Consider the following 16235-nt stretch of genomic DNA (forward strand, 5'->3'; position numbering starts at 1 on the left):
CCCCTGGGTTCAATCCCCAGTACCGCAAAAAAAAAGTATTTTTGTATTTTTGTTTGTAATTTTGCACTTACCCCCATGACCTTAGAAAAATTAACATTAGAAAATGTCTTTACAGAAGCCTAGTGATGAGAAATAAACTAAGTACAAGTGGAACGTATTTTCCCCACTAATGTCAGCTGGTTTGGATAGTAGTCGCTTGTCCCTAATATTGTTCATTACTTATGGCCAGTGTAAAACATTTTATAGTCAGTATGAAGAGTGTCATTAACTTCTGTGTGACTGTAAAATTATGTCTGAAACATGATTTGTTAAATGCCTGAATATTTTCATTTGACCTAACATTTAGTGCTACTTTAGTTAGGCATGTAGAATGTTAATTATTGAAATATCCATTAAAATATGATTTCTGGCTTATAAAGTTCTTAATGTGAACCTTATAAAACTTGTGTTCCCTTTTAGAACAAGTTGAAATCCTTGGCTTCCAGAGGAGCACCAAATGTGGTTTCAGAAGACACATTAAAAGGTCAGGAGTCCTTGTCGACCGACACGGGACAGGCCTGTCCGCCGGAGGAGCAGTGTGGTGCCGCGGGAGCGCAGTCAGAGGACGATCCCCTGTGCCAGGCGGAGGGCCTGTCCACAAGCCTGGACGACCTCAGTGTCTCTTCACTGACGGAGGCCTCTGTCGTCCGCCCGAACCAGGATTACAACTTAGTGAACTCTTTGTTAAATCTTACCCGAAGTCCTGTGAGTCATCTTTACTTATTTTCTTACATTTTTTTTTTGGTGTACTGTAGTCGTACATCTTAATGGAGTACAAGATGGTGGAGGCATATACGCACACATCACCCAATTAGCCCCTCCCCAATTCCCGCCCCATTCGCTCCCCCTCCCTCCTTCTCCTGCTTGGCTTAGTGACTGAATTTGATATGTTGGTTAATGTGTATCATGTACGTTATGGAATTCTTTGCCCCCTAACATGCTCATAATAATGTTATTTAAGTAGAAAAAAAGGTGATTTTTCTTTTAATATAAAGCACTAGGGCCTTTTACCTTGAATATTTCCAAACAACTTGACAAGCATCTAGTTGGAGAATTGAAGGACTGTGTTTACCCCCTTAGGATGGACGAATAGCTGTGAAAGCGTGCGAGGGCTTGATGCTGTTAGTAAGTCTTCCGGAGCCCGCGGCCGCAAAGTGCCTTACACAAAGCACTTGCTTGTGTGAACTGCTGACGGACAGACTGGCGTCCCTCTACAAGGCCCTGCCTCAGTCAGTGGACCCCTTGGACATTGAGACAGTAGAAGCAATTAACTGGGGGTAAGCACCTTTCTTTGTCTTTTACCACAAAGGTTACGTTTTAAAATCCGTTTCTATTTTGCAACGAGAGAATTCTTTAGTTTTGAAAAAGGTAACATTACCAATGATTATTAAACAAAAAAATTTTCGAGACTTTAAGTTTATTAATCAGTAGTAACAAGTTGGTGTGGGAATTGTCTAGCTGTTAGATAGTTGAGCTACTTTATTTTGTCTAGTCTGTGGATCACGTTGTAGTGGCTTGTACGAAGACCTGTAATCTCAGCTACTTGGGAGGCTGAGGCAGGAGGATCATAGTTTGTGGCCAGCCTCAGCAACTTAGTGAGACCTTGTTTCATAATAAAAAACAAACAACGCTAGGAGTAGTTGAGCACCCCTGAGTTCAATTGTCAATGCTAAAATAAAAATTAGTAACTTTACCTGATTATTTTTCTTAAAAACAAGAAAGTAAAGAAGGGCTTTCATTTTTGTCTAAATAGCTTCTGCAGCCTCTCGAGCAGCCGTGCCTGTGGCCTGCTTGTATGGGTCTCTCTTCCATCGCCGCTTCATTCTTTCTACCTTCTCGGGCCCACTTGACTCTCCTAGGAAGATAAGATTGCTGCAGAACACTGAGAAGTTGTTAAGAGTATAGAGCAGCTAAATAAAACCTCATGTCCCACCACCCACAGGCGCCCGAGCGCCCTGACGTAGGGACCTCTTGTTCTCTCCCAGCGTCTACCCCCTCCGCCTCTGGCTTGTCCTTCCATCCCGTACCCGCCAGCATCCCCCGGGCAGGCGTTGTGCGAGGTCTGCGTCGAGGCCAGGGGCCACCTGACCAGGCGCCACTTCCGCGTGCAGACCCTCCGCGGTCCTCCTTGCCTCGCGCCCGCAGCGGGCTCCACCTCCCATTTCAGTTGCTCGGTCACATTTATGGCAGAGGGAGGGAGAGCTGTCTAAGCATTACTGCTCCTGCTGCGCATCCTGCTTTAGTCTCTCTCTTCCCACTTAGGGAGCAAAAATGGTTTAGCACTTTCATTTAAGAAGTTTTCTCTTGCCTCTGGCTTCTTTTATAGATCCTCCTCGGATTGTCGCCAGCTTTGCTGTGCGTGTATCGCGCCACGTGTCCTGCGTTCGTTCACTCGAGCGCCCGCGTTTTTCCGTGTGTACTAAAGAGTGGTCATGCTTTCGAATGGCTCTGGACTTAGCATTTCCTCTGTATCTTACAGCTTGGACTCATATAGTCATAAAGAAGATGCTTCAGCGTTTCCAGGAAAACGAGCCTTAATTTCATTTCTTTCCTGGTTTGATTATTGTGATCAACTCATTAAGGAAGCACAAAAGGTCTGGATTTTCTGATGCTCATTGATAATTTTAGAGCGTTTAGTATCTACTAAGTGAAATTTGAGTCCCATCCTCAAGTAGATCTTAATTGTCCTCAAAGAGCGTATTAATAAATAGCTGGGCGTGGTGGTGCACACTTGTAATCCCAACATTTGGGAGACCAAAACAGGAGGATCGCGGTTTGCGGACAGCCTCAGCTACTCAGTGAGGCCCTTTGCAACTCAGTGAGACCCTGCTTCAAAATAAAGAATAAAAAAATAGGGCTGGGGGTGTAGCTTGGAGGTAGAATGCCCCTGGGTTTCATCCCCATTACCACACACACAAAAAAGAAAATAAATAAGAGATTTTAAAAATTGTGAATGTGTTTGTATTACAATTCTAGAACAAATCAAAGTTCAACTTCTTTCTTTTTATATATATTTTTAAGTATCATGCTACAGTGCTGGACAAACACTGAGTGCACAGTGCCTTCCCTCTAGTCCTTCTCTTTGGGGTGATATTAATACTCTAAAGCTATGGGCTCTTTTTTTTTCCCATTCCTCTTAGAAATTAAAAAACTGGAAATAATCGAATAGCTAACATCTAATCTAGGTTTGTGGCAAGTAGGCAAGTTTTGTCTTTCCACATAAACTCGAATAGGGAGTATAAACTGGTTTGCTGATGTTACAATTTTTTTTCCCCATAAAAAAGGACAATCATGTCTATACTATTTTCTAGACTGCTGCTGTTGCTCTTGCCAAAGCTGTTCATGAAAGATTTTTCATTGGTGTTATGGAACCTCAGTTAATGCAGACGTGAGTAGCATCTTCCTTTGCATGTGTGTAGTTTTTTTTTTGTTGTTTTTTTTGTATTGGTGCATTGCAATTACACATCCCAGGGAGGCTGAGCGTGAAAAACATTATACGTGCATGCGGCGTCCCTGTGCACTTCCCCTTGGTGCCCACCCCTCCGCCCTCCCACAGAGCTGCTTTCCGTAACAAGGACAGATCACTGTTGTTACTTCTGCCCACTGACTGCCTGTCTGTTGTTGGGCCCAGTTCTGAGATGGGGATTCTGACATCGACTGCTCTGCTTCATCGCATTGTTCGGCAAGTGACCTCTGATGTTTTGCTTCAAGAAATGGTGGTTTTTATCCTTGGAGAACAGAGAGAACCAGAAACTCTGGCAGAAATTAGCCAACATCCTTTAAGACATAGGCTAATTGAGCATTGTGACCACATATCAGATGAGGTACGTGGGTTAATGACCTAAGATTGGACTTAGCGCCTGTAAAGTACTGATTTTGATATACTCGTGAAAGATATATTTCTGTTAACTTTTATCACTTTTGGTTTCAGATAAGCATAATGACGCTGAGAATGTTCGAACATCTTCTACAAAAACCCAATGAGCACATTCTTTACAATTTGGTCCTAAGAAACCTTGAAGAAAGAAACTATACAGAATATAAACCTTTGTGCGCAGAAGATAAAGATGTGGTAGAAAACGGACTGATAGCAGGAGCAGTGTAAGTGTCCCTCCCCATCTGAGCGCTGCCCCTCGGAGCCAGAGCTGCTCTCTTCTCTTAGTTCTCTTCCTTGTGCTTAAAAAATACTTATAATAGATTAAAGGTTTTAAAAGTAAAATTAGGCCAGGCGTGGTGGCGCACGCTTGTAATCCCCGCGCTTGGGAGGCGGAGACAGGACGTGCAGGTTCGAAGCCAGCCGCGCCAGCTTAAGAGACCCTGTTTCCAAAAAATATATAAAATAGATCTGGGAGTGTAGCCCGGAGGTAGAAGGGTCCATCCTCAGTACCACCAAAAAAAAAAAAAAAAAAGTAAAATTAGGATGCCCTGATACTATTAAACTTTTAAATTATGAGATAAAGTTAACTAAGCCTAGTAACAAATTAGTGTATTTTTAAAAACCAGTGATACATTGTTAGTATAAAGTGATTTGTCTATAAAAACATTACTTCTTACCTCTTCATATTAAAAATGTTATGTAAAACTTTTTCTGAACATAGCAGAGAATATTCTGGTTAAGAAAAATGTCATACTGTGTCATTTTTTCCACATCGCTGAATTAACTGTAGTGATCTGGAAGAGGATCCATTGTTCACCGACATCTCACCAGATAACACTTTGTCCAACCAAGAGTGGCTCAGCTCTTCTCCTCCTGCCACTCCAGACCACCCCAGAAACGATGGGAAGACAGAAGTCCATAAAATTGTAAATAGGTGAGTTGCAATGCGAGTTTGTTTTACAACTCTTACTTGTTTTGATAATATAGACTAGCTTTGCTTCTAGGTTGTTCCAAAGATACACTATCAACCCAGTATTTTTTAAGGATTATGTCAGCTTTTTTTGTCTTGATTGTATAGCAAGTGGCAGTTTGGAGGCGGCATTTGATGCTAAGGGGGAAATCTCTGCTTAATAGAAAAACAATTTTTAAAAAATAACAGTGGTTAGCTGGGGGTGGTGGCATACGTTTGTAATCCCCGCGCTTAGGAGGCAGAGACAGGAGGATCACGCAGGTTCAAAGCCAGCTGCGCTGGCTTAAGAGTCCCTGTTTCCAAATAATATATAAAAAAAAAATAGGTCTGGGAGTGTAGCCCGGTGATAGAAGGGTTCCATCCCCAGTACCACCAAAAATAAATAAATAAATAAAAATAAATAATAGTGGTTAAATAAACCCTGAAGTACTCTAGGATTTTTTTCCCATGCAAATGGCATAATTTTAAGTAATTTCCCATTATACTAATGCTGAGAGCAGCCAGTTTTATAAATTGTGCTTATTAAGCATGTGTGCTTAGCATAGGGCTATTCCATTTTTTAGATCATGGTTTCACTTTTTTAAAAAGTGCCTTTTTTGTGGCACTTTTATTTTTTCTCTTCTTTTCAATGCTCTCACTGATGTACCTGGGTATGGCAGGTGATGTTAAAAATTGTTATGTGGCCCAAAATGCAGAATCATATACATACAGATCTCATGTTCAGTTGCTTAAAAGCCAGTTTCCTGAGATGAGCAAGTATCATGGCAATTTGTCATTGTGTAACAATGTAAAAAAAAACCAAGAATCTCTTAGGTTTACTTCTATCTTAAATGGGATTAACAAATTTTTAATAGAACCTTTAAAATGATGCAGAGTATTTAGCAAGATATGGTCTTACTAATTTTCTTTTTCAAGTTTCCCTTTGTATTGATGCTTGACTAAAGATATCACTCGATCCTTTAATAGCTATAAAGACATTATGGAATGATGAGTCTTTCTGCTACTAATTATGGTCTTTTCCACTCAAGTTTTCTCTGTCTAGTACCGGATGAAGCAAAATCGTCCTACCACGTTGAGGGCACTGGATACGACACCTACCTCCGAGATGCCCATCGGCAGGTGAGTGACGTGACTGACACCCACAGGCCTCCTCGCCTGGCCCGGTTGCTGCAGCCGCCACTCCAGGGGAAGGAGGCCACACTCGTCACACGCAGACCTGAACTCTGCTCGCTGGCTCGCACGCTCGGGTGTTCTTCCTGCAGCCGACCTTAGTTTGCATTTCACTGACTGGTCTCTATTTTAAGACTTCCTTGTGCTCTTTCCTTGAAATTATATCTCAGTCCAGTCCATTTCCCTGCCCACCTTCCCCTGCTCCTGCTCCCGTCCGCTGGCTATTTCTGGCCCTCGGTCCTTGTCCCCCACCATTCTCATGCAGACAGTAACGCACACACGCTGCTCGCTCCCCACGGTCAAGCTCGCGCACCCTTTATTCTGCCTTCCTGCCCCACCGAAAGGGCTCCTCAGAGGTCTGCTCTCAGTTACTAAATGCTCTTTTCTCAGTTTTGTTTCCTCTCTAAGGCATTTTATATTGGAAAATGTAAAGAAAAGATACTAACAAAATTTGTGCTAAGATCAAGTTTAGTGAGTGAGTTAGGTTAAAGTATACAATTTAATGGCTTTGGGTATATTCAGTGTTTTATTCTAGAACATTTTCATCACTCCAAAGAGAAATCTGTATGGGTTAAGCGGTGATGACCCTTGCTGCGGCTGCCCTCGAGCTTCCTGCCCGTGATCTCCTGTCTCGGCGTCCCAGTGGCTGGGCTCCTAGGCGTGCGCAGTCTCGCCGGCTCTTGAGGACCGTACTCAGGGCACTTACCGTCCCCCAGCCGCAGTACGGGACTTGGGAGCTGGTAGAAACGACCACGACTCGGGGTGTCTAACTGAAACCCGTGGCTAACTTTTCATCTGAGTTGTTTGCCTTTTTGTTGCTCGGCTAAAGAATTCCTTATATATTCTGGTAGACTCTCCCTAAATAGGTATTTTTAAAATATTTTCTCTGATTCTAGGGTTTGTCTTTTCACTTTCTTGATAGTGTCCTTTGCCACTGAAATGTTTAATTTTGAGGAAATGCACCTCACCTATGTTTTTTTGTGTGCTTTGTGTGTCTTGCCTATGAAATCATCACCTCATCCAAGATCACACAGATTCCTACCTAAGTTACTTTCTACAAGTTATATACTTTTATACATTTAGGTCTTTGATCCATTCTGAGTTAATTTTTACATGTAAAGTAAGGTGGGGTCCTTCATTTTTGTATACGTGGGTTGGTTGTCTCAGTGCTTTTGTTGAAAATTTTCTCATTAATTCACTGTAGATAAAAAGTTTATTTCAGGATTCAATTCTGTTCTGATCTGTGTGTCTGTCCCTAGCCACCACTCTTACTACTGCAGGATTGAATTTATTGTTTTTCGTGCTCGAGTTGAACCCAGGGGGACATTCTACCTCTGAGATACACCCCCAGCTGTTTTTGTTTTTTGATTTTTTTTTAATAGGTTCTCACTAAGGGGCTAACACTGTCCTCAAACCTGTGATCTTCCTGTCTCAGCCTCCCACGTACTGGGATTAGAGGCTTGTACCACCGCTCCTGGCACTGCAGCTTTGTGATCAGTTGTTTTTTTTTTAATTTTAATTTTTTGGTGGTACTGGGGGTGGAACCCAGAGGCTTTCTACCTCCAGGCTATACTCCCAGACCTATTTTTTATATTTTTATTTGGAAACAGGGTCTCACCAAGTTGCTGAGAGCCTCACTCAGTAGCTGAGGCTGACTTCAAGCCTGTGTGATCCTCCTGTCTCAGCCTCCCAGGCGCGGGGATTACAAGCGTGCGCCCCCACGTCCGGTTTGTGATCAGTTTTGATATTGAAAAATAAGAATCCTCTAGCTTTGTTCTTTTATTTCAAGATTGTTTTGGCTATAGCTCCTTGTAATGCTATGTGAATTTTAGGATTACTTTGATCATTTCTGGGGGGGAAAAGCAGTTGAAATTTTTATAAGGAGTGCATCGAGTCTAGATCAGTTCAGCGAGTATTGAGTCTTGTAGTTCAGAGACACAGGATCTCCACTTACCCAGATTCTCTTTAATACTCTCCAACAGCATATCGTAGTCTTCAGTGTACAAGTCATGTATTTCCCTCATGCTTTTTGATGCTGTCATAAGTGAAATGGTTTTTTGAATTTCATCTTCTAATTGTTTATTGCTAGTATCTACAGAAAACAGCTGACATTTGTGTATATTGATTTTGTATCCTGCAGCTTTGCTGAACTTGTTCAGCCCCTCCTATTTAAAACTTTACCTTCTTAGAGCTTTGGCAGCATCGGTCTCTTAGGCTGCTGCTGCTCCCACACCTTAGAGCTCATCACGGCCTCTTCCTACCTTCTCCTCTGCATTCCTCTGGCCTAGCATTCATCTCCACTATGACCTCCACACCTGACTTTCTGCACCTTCCAGTGTCTCCAGCGCTCTGGTCCCAGCCACGTAGATGTTCTCCTAGGACCTCACACTGTATCTGTTCAAAGTAGATCTCACTGTTGGTTTCTCCAGAGCTGCACCAGCTCCTTTCTCTCTTGCTGTGGCCATCAACCTCCTGGCCTCCCGAGGGTTGTGGTTCAGAGTGGTCCAGACTCGTCCAGCTCCATCCTCCGTAGCATCTGGGCTGCTGCAAGTGTGTTGGGTTTTCCTCGGTCACATCCCTCTGGTCTGTCTCTTCCACTTTGACTTTCAGAGCTCTAGTGTGAGGCTTTGCTGCCTTTTGCCCAGGATTAGAAGATAACTTGTCTTGTGGGCTTGTTCTTTCTGCTTACAATCCCTTAACAGATCAGTCTTTTTGAAGTGCAGATTTAAGCACAATCAGCCTTTCTTCTCCTTTAGTAACACAAGCAGCCTAGATACTCAGGCAGGTCTCGGCATTCGGGACGCTTTGGGCCAGTTCTGCAGCCTGCTTTTCCAGCTTCGTTCCTCAGCCTCACACTGTCCACTCGTACCTCTCACAAGCTCCTACTGATGCTTTTGTTGCCTAGAAGACTCAGTCTCCTCATAGCTACACTTTGATCCTGTCTTCACGATCCAAATTGAGTGCCACCTCCTGGCTCACCCTCTACCCCCTTCCTCCATTTCCCACCCACCCACCCAGGAGAGGGGATTGCTGTTACCTTGTCTGTGGCCGTATCCCCATGTCTTGTATTTTCTTTATTGTCTTAGGTTTATAAGGTAATCAACCTCATGAGGCTGGGATTCATGCTTACCACTGAATCCTATAAAACATATAGCTTAGGGCTCTATACATTTTACAATATCAGCAACTACTTAGTATTTTTTGAATAAAAAACTAGGACAGAATTATTTAAACATTTGAAAGTAATTTGAAAATTCCACATTTTGAAATTTCTCAAGTCATAACAATGTGCATTAAATTTTTATTTAAATATTTTTTGATGTATGCTCTCTTATATCAGTAATCTGCATATGCTTCTAGTTCATAATATCTTGAGCCTGAATTCAAGTTCACATTAATACATAAATCTGAACTAGAGTAATGGTATAGCAGGTAACATTCCCATAATATTTAAGTAAAGGCAATAAAAGAAAAGAAATCTCTCAATCGTACCATTTGAGTTTTTATATTACTTTTATTCTTTCTGTGAAGTTTTCATTTTGTGATTACAAATGTAATTATTACCCTGAGTTCAGAAATATTAGAAAACAGACAAAAAGGATAAAAATTAAAACTCTTGCTTTCTAGGTCAAAATTCAAAGATGTTAATGTAAAAATAATTTATTACAAATTGCGGCGTGACTTCTCAACAGAAAATTTCTGTTGAAAGCCAGATAGTTTTGAAAGTCACATGTATTGAAGAAGTTGGCCTTTCAATCGTTCTGAATGGATTTTTTATGAACGCTGAGGTTTGGCTCCATAGTAAGAACACATTGTGTTTTGTTTCGGGCACTTTTTCTAATTGAGAACTCAAATTAATTTTGCTTTATTGAATAAGGAAACCAGAAGAGGGAAGGAATATGAAAGAAAATAGCACTCTTATTTCTTTTAGGTAAATTACAAACCAGGGAGACCTTTACAGTTCATTTTCATTATGAGATGTTCTTGTGCTTATAAAAACCCTTATGCCAGTCACAGCTATCTGTAGCAAAGGACCAGTTTCTATTTTTTCCAACTTGTTACATATTAACACTTTTGTAAACTACAACAAAAATGAAAAATGACACAGAATATATGGGCCCTGGTTATTTTACTGTTAGAGTCAGCAACCCTAATGTTACCACATTGCCAGGAGTGGTGCAGAGGCCCCTCTGACCTTCATGTCCCTCTCGCCAGCGCTGGTTGCAGGCAGTGTGAGGACGGCGCTGGCCGTGGAGCGCGCTCAGAGCAGCACTGTTTGATTCTCTCGTAATCGCATTTTAGGGATGTTAATCTTGCTTCTTTGTGCCACACATTGTCCATCTGCTACATGGAACGTCTTCAGACACATTTGAGAACTGGGTTAGGTCTTTGCTTTTTAAGTGTGTTCTAAATCTGACGTAAGAATAACAGCACTGGGGAGGCTGAGACCGGAGGATCGCAGTTCGCGGGCAGCCTCAGCTACTTAGTGAGCTTTGCAACTCAGGGAGACCCTGTTTCAAAATAAAAGAATAAAAATAGGGGTGGGGATATAGCTCAGAAGTAGAATGCCCCTGGGTTCCACCCCCAGTACCGCAAAATAAATAAATAAATAAATAAATAATAAGCAATGAGTTAAATTCCTTTAAAGGAAAGAGCATACTCACAGCCATTCAAGGGAGTACTTTAGTGAAGTAACAACGCTCCTTTCTCCAGGCTGTGTTGGCTGCTGTCAGGCGTTGGTGGACCGGCTCTCCCTCTTCTCCCCGGCTCTGCTCACAGCAGACGCTCTGCAGACTCGGGGTTCCTTCTGTACATGTTGGGGGGACTCACTTCTGTTTCACCTTCATCTGCTTTTGGAAGTTCTTTAATGATCCAAATGCTTTTTCTCCTCCACTAGTTCCGTGACTACTGTGCTATCTGCTTAAGATGGGAGTGGCCCGGATCTCCAAGAGCATTGGAAAAGTGCAATTTAGAAGCAGCTTTCTTTGAAGGCCATTTTCTGAAAGTCTTATTTGACAGAATGGGCCGGATTCTCGACCAGGTAATGCGCTTTGAAATACTAGTCATGTTATTTTGTTACCATTCACTATAGCATAATCTCAGGTCTGAGTTTAGATGTTCAGTTTAAGTATTTTTACTGTTTTATTAGTTTTTCCACAAGATGGCTTTTTATAAGGATCGTTTGCCAAAACTGGTGGATTTCTGAAGCATTCCGTATGTTAGAAACATTTATTTGGCCTGACAGCTCTGACCGGCCGTCGTGTGGGAGGCGCCCAGCGTGCTTTCCTTGGTGACTAACCTAGAAAGCCTTTTAGCTACTGCAGTTGCTTTGGAGACGCACAGAGTAGAACTCCATTCAGAAGACCTTAAATGTCACTTCAAGTTGAATCATGAACACTCTGGTCTTGTTGGAATGATGAGCTTGGATCTTCAATGAACGTGCGAGTGATACTCATTTCCATGAGTGAGAAGTAAAATAAAAAAGGTTAATATACTTCAGAAGTGGTGTGCTTGCCATCAGCTGGGACCGTGCAGTGGATGTGCAACGCACTGTCAGGAGAAAGGAATGTGGGATCATAGCATCCCTCTCTCCCTCCCTCTCTCCCTCCCTCCCTCTCTCCCTCCCTCCCTCTCTCCCTCCCTCCCTTTCTCCCCATTGACAGACTGATGATAGAGTTCCGCAATGCATTACACACTGAAAATAAAACAGCTGGCACAATACGTGTTCAACACAGAAACTGAGTTTACCAATTTGGAATTAAACTTTAAAATTGTATATTAAAGTGCTTTCTCTTTTTTAGCATTTTAGTTAAACATTTATGTGTATATAGGGAATTATAAGAGAAATTTACTTCATAAGTAGGCTTTTTCCAGTAACTAGAGAGTCAAATAAAGAAATTATAATTTAAGAAGTATTTTACTGGGGTAGCAGTCAGCAGGATGATCCTGTGGCTTCCTCATCGCCTCCAGGTGAGGGTAGCCATTTGTACCCCATGTGCTTTCAGCATGTTGACAAGGGTCTGTGGTGTGTGTGTGTGCGTGTGTGTGTCTGTGTGTGCGTATGCACTAAGGGCTGAACCCACATTCTGTCTCCAAGTTACACCCCCAGCCCTTTTTATTTTTGTTCTGAAATGGGTTCTCATTAAGTTGGTGCAACGAATTTGCGACCCTCTTGTCTCAGCCTTCCAAGTATTGGGATTACGGCATACACCAACGTACCTGGTTCTTTATTTTATCTTTAGTGTATACATGCATTTGGTAATTGGCAGTGATTGAATAATTTGAGGTGAGGAGCATCATTTCTAAAACTACTGTATTTAAAAGATGAAATACCTTCTCTTTCTTTGGTCTTAGGTTAAATATGCCCTCTGATTTGTACTTAATATTATTTATGACACATCTGTGGGCTTGTTTGTTTGCAGTACTGGGGATGGAACCCAGGAGCATTCTACCTCCAGGCTATACCCCCAGCCCTATTTTTTATTCTTTATTTTGAAACTGGGTCTCACTGAGTTGCAAAGGGCCTCACTAAGTAGCTGAGACTGTCTGCGAACCTCAATCCTCCTGTCTCAGCCTCCCAAGTGCTGGGATTATAAGCATGCACCAGCACATCGGCTTACACTTGTGGGTTTTGATGACCTCTTGAATTATTCCATCAATTAAAACTATTCCATGTATTAACGTGCATAAAACAGACATCCTGCGTATCACATCTTTGGCTTTTTACATGTTTTTAATGCATGCTTTTTATTTTTCTTTTCTAAGTTTTAGGACAGTGCTATATGTGCTTTGACTAAGCGGGTGAGAGCTAGTTCAGCAATTGATACTGTCACTCAAGAATGCCATTGGGAGAGGAGGGGAAGGGGTTCTTTTCTCAGACAAACTTCAGGGTGTACGTTGTAAGTCACACCAGCTGTCTTTGTGTCCTCCTGCACAGCCCTACGATGTGAACTTACAGGTGACCTCCGTGCTGTCCAGGCTGTCCCTGTTCCCACACCCGCACACGCACGAGTACCTATTGGATCCCTATGTGAACCTTGCATCTGGCTGCAGGTCCCTCTTCTCTGTAATTGTCAGGGTGAGTCTAGTTCTGTTCTCTAGGACCATGGAGCCTGTGCAGTGAACATCTTCATATCACTGCATCATATCTGTTGTTTAATGGTAATTATTGTACATTGTCAGCTATTGCAGAATGTGGGTGTGGGAAGGAAATTCATCTTTTAAATTGTATGTGTATTCTAAAGAGTAGATAGGTGTCCATGGTGGAATATGGTTCTGGAGTAGTGAAAGTTTGAGTTCTTTATTTAGTGATGGGGAAAGGCAGTTTGGAATCCAACAGTCCCTGTGTAGTCAGTTTCAGGAACCGAGTTCCTTGTCTCCGATGCAGGTTGTTGGAGACCTTATGGTTCGAATTCAGCGTATTCAAGACTTCACCCCCAAGCTTCTATTAGTCAGAAAGCGACTACTGGGTTTGGAACCCGAAGGCCCTATGTAAGTCCGTGTTTTGCGTACTCATTATCCAGAATTTCACCCAACTTAGTGGTCTGCTGGTATTTTGACTCACCTGTCGCCTGCTTTTTCAGCATTGACCACATCACGTTGCTGGAGGGGGTGATCGTGTTAGAAGAGTTCTGCAAGGAGCTGGCGGCGATTGCATTTGTGAAGTACCACGCTTCCTCCTCTCCATAAATGCCACCTCTCAGGTCACTGGGGGACCGAGCTGTGGTGAACATTTCATCACAAAAGACTCGGCTCCACCCGGCCAAGAGGAGGAGACAAAGCCTTTTACGTGAAGTACTGCTGTAGGCTGGACAGAACCTTAAGAGCCTGCCGAGCGGGTGCTCCCTCGGAAGGGGGCAGTGTTGTTTTTAGCTGTGTCGTAATGGTTCTTTCTATCAAATTGCACGTTTTTGAACCCAGGATACAATCAAAGGAACTTCAGGAAATAAGCATTTCTAATGACCGCGTGAAAGCTGCAAAATTTCTGATGTCATGACTTTGATATTTGGTTATCTGAATCTCCTTTTAGGTGGCGAGGTATTTTGACATGCTCTGGGACTCAAATGCTTATATCTTTTGGATTAATAAGTAGCAAAATAGATCACTAATTTTATAACTTTTTAAGAGTAAGATTCTTATCAAACAATATTTTAAACTGTAAATGAGAAAAACTATAGAATTCAGAAACCATCAAAAGGAATTGAGTTAATTATAGGAGATGAAAATGTTCATAGCAGCATTAACTTTCTTCAGCTTTTCTAAGAATAACAATTTAATATGACAAAATCTTGATTAATATAATATATATTTTTAAAGAAACATTCTTTTACTCTTTTGTGCACACAACCATGTTAGTGATTGATTTTCATGTGTGGGTCCCAGCTTATTTACCATAATTTTTGCAGCAACACTGAATTTATGCTCACCATTGGTAGTGTCTGCTAAAAGAGTATTTTTTCAGCTAATTAACATGTACTGGGTTGAGAACTTCTTCCTCTCTCTTCTTTGAAAATTGTTTTATACAATTGCTTTATAATTGAAGGGTCTAGGTGGGGACCGGACTGATTACAGGTAGGCAGCAATCAGGATGCCAGCAGCCTCTTAATGTTTACATTATTTTTTAAATTTTGTTCATTTTTTTGTCTTAAATGATTCTAAAGTGATTAAGGAAAGCAGTGTTTTCAATGTCTTGTTTGCATGTTGAAGGATTGGGGACGTGGGTGTGTATGTGAATAGGCACAGATGCAGGAATGCCTAGCAGGCCGAGCTGCGGCCTGTGCGTGACCCTCGATGAGGTGTGGCCGGTGTCTTTCTGTTCCTTTAATGATGCTTATCACTCAATTACTGCTTTTAAGCTTTTTTTTTTTTTAATGTTAAGCAGCAGCACTTTCCTCTGTGTCCTTCCATGTACTAATATGTGCGGAACAGACTGTCGTGTCCCACCTCAAGACCTGTCCCTGCCCCTCTGAGAAGCCGCTGTCGTCGCCTGTGTGCATATACACATCGTGGGCATAGAAGCAGGTTATACACTCATCTGTTCACTCTGTTCTAGTACTGTTTCTGGTTTATGTTATAGGTAGTTTTTGCTATTTATTAAGACAAAATATCAAAAGATTTTGAATAGTCCCACTCTAGCGTGTGCACTGTTGTTAAAACAGCAGAAAAACTACATTTCTAATTTGAGACAAATCAGCTTATTGTAAGAAATTTATTAAGTAAAACAAACACAAAAGTGGGAGATAGTTACTTCATGCATGATTTTCTTTCAATGGTTGTGAATGGTGGGAAAGCGTATTTAGTTTTCTGTATTTATTGATCAGCCCATGCAAGGAACATCTCCGTTTTTATGTGTAGTTACAGTCTACTTTGAAGTAGGTGTATTTAAAATAAGACATTAAGAGATATTAGATATTTCTTAATGTTTTCATAGTACTTAATAGGCCTAATAGCAATGATATTATGTCTCAAACCAAATACTCTTTTATCCTTGATTTTATAATGGGACCTTTAGCTTAATCCATGAAACCAAGCTCAGAAAAGCTTTAATTCTTCTATTTGTATGTTATGTATGCTGCTTCTGAAAATATAATTTTTCTAAGTTATTATAATGACTTTGGCTTGTAACCAGCTAAGGCTTAGGATAAGGTTTAATTTTTCCCTTTGAAGTTTCTTTTCTTCCTTTCATTTCTAGTTCAGACTTAGAGCCAGCACGAGTTCCCACAGTGCGCTGGATTTGTTGATGAAGCACAGTACTACATCACTAGGTTTTCTTACTGTCTCTCGGGAGCTCAGTGTATTCAGTACTTCAGCAACAGTGACTCAAGTGCACTGTGTTGGGGGGACGTACCCCTTAACCTTGATTGCCATAACAGGTTCCAAACTGCATTTCAGCCTTGCTTCACATTTGTATAAAGAGGTATGCACATTTTTAAAGACTTTCTAACCGTATGGTCTTTGGTTTTATTTTTAGTAATGAGCCACATTCGCTACTTGATGGAATCCAGCTCTGTCATAGCCAGTCGTCCTTGTAGTACTCATTATAACTACGTGATGTTCTCACTGTGTTTCTGTTCGTGCAATATGAAAGCTGTGAGTGGATTCATAGCTTTTTAGTTAATTGCACATTATTGTGCTGTACATGTGTGTATATATATGTGTGTGTATATATATATATATGTA

The 16235-nt window shown here is 41.5% G+C and overlaps 1 protein-coding gene across 1 annotated transcript in view; it reads left to right on the forward strand.

Annotated features, from left to right (window-relative positions):
- The window catches only part of FHIP2A (FHF complex subunit HOOK interacting protein 2A), a gene marked incomplete at both ends in the record, with an annotated part of 32019 nt that extends 18274 nt beyond the window's left edge, over nucleotides 1–13745 (forward strand). The window contains 12 exons of the mRNA XM_080695409.1: nucleotides 460–744; nucleotides 1120–1316; nucleotides 2519–2633; nucleotides 3351–3427; nucleotides 3671–3863; nucleotides 3971–4140; nucleotides 4707–4850; nucleotides 5915–6005; nucleotides 10954–11097; nucleotides 12994–13134; nucleotides 13444–13547; nucleotides 13640–13745. Coding sequence (XP_080551535.1) covers nucleotides 460–744; nucleotides 1120–1316; nucleotides 2519–2633; nucleotides 3351–3427; nucleotides 3671–3863; nucleotides 3971–4140; nucleotides 4707–4850; nucleotides 5915–6005; nucleotides 10954–11097; nucleotides 12994–13134; nucleotides 13444–13547; nucleotides 13640–13745 — 1767 coding nt within the window. The remainder of the gene's footprint in view (nucleotides 1–459; nucleotides 745–1119; nucleotides 1317–2518; nucleotides 2634–3350; nucleotides 3428–3670; nucleotides 3864–3970; nucleotides 4141–4706; nucleotides 4851–5914; nucleotides 6006–10953; nucleotides 11098–12993; nucleotides 13135–13443; nucleotides 13548–13639) is intronic.
- Between the last annotated feature and the right edge of the window lie 2490 nt (nucleotides 13746–16235).

The sequence above is a fragment of the Muscardinus avellanarius genome (assembly GCF_963383645.1).
Source record: "Muscardinus avellanarius genome assembly, chromosome: 4".
NCBI lineage: Eukaryota > Metazoa > Chordata > Mammalia > Rodentia > Gliridae > Muscardinus > Muscardinus avellanarius.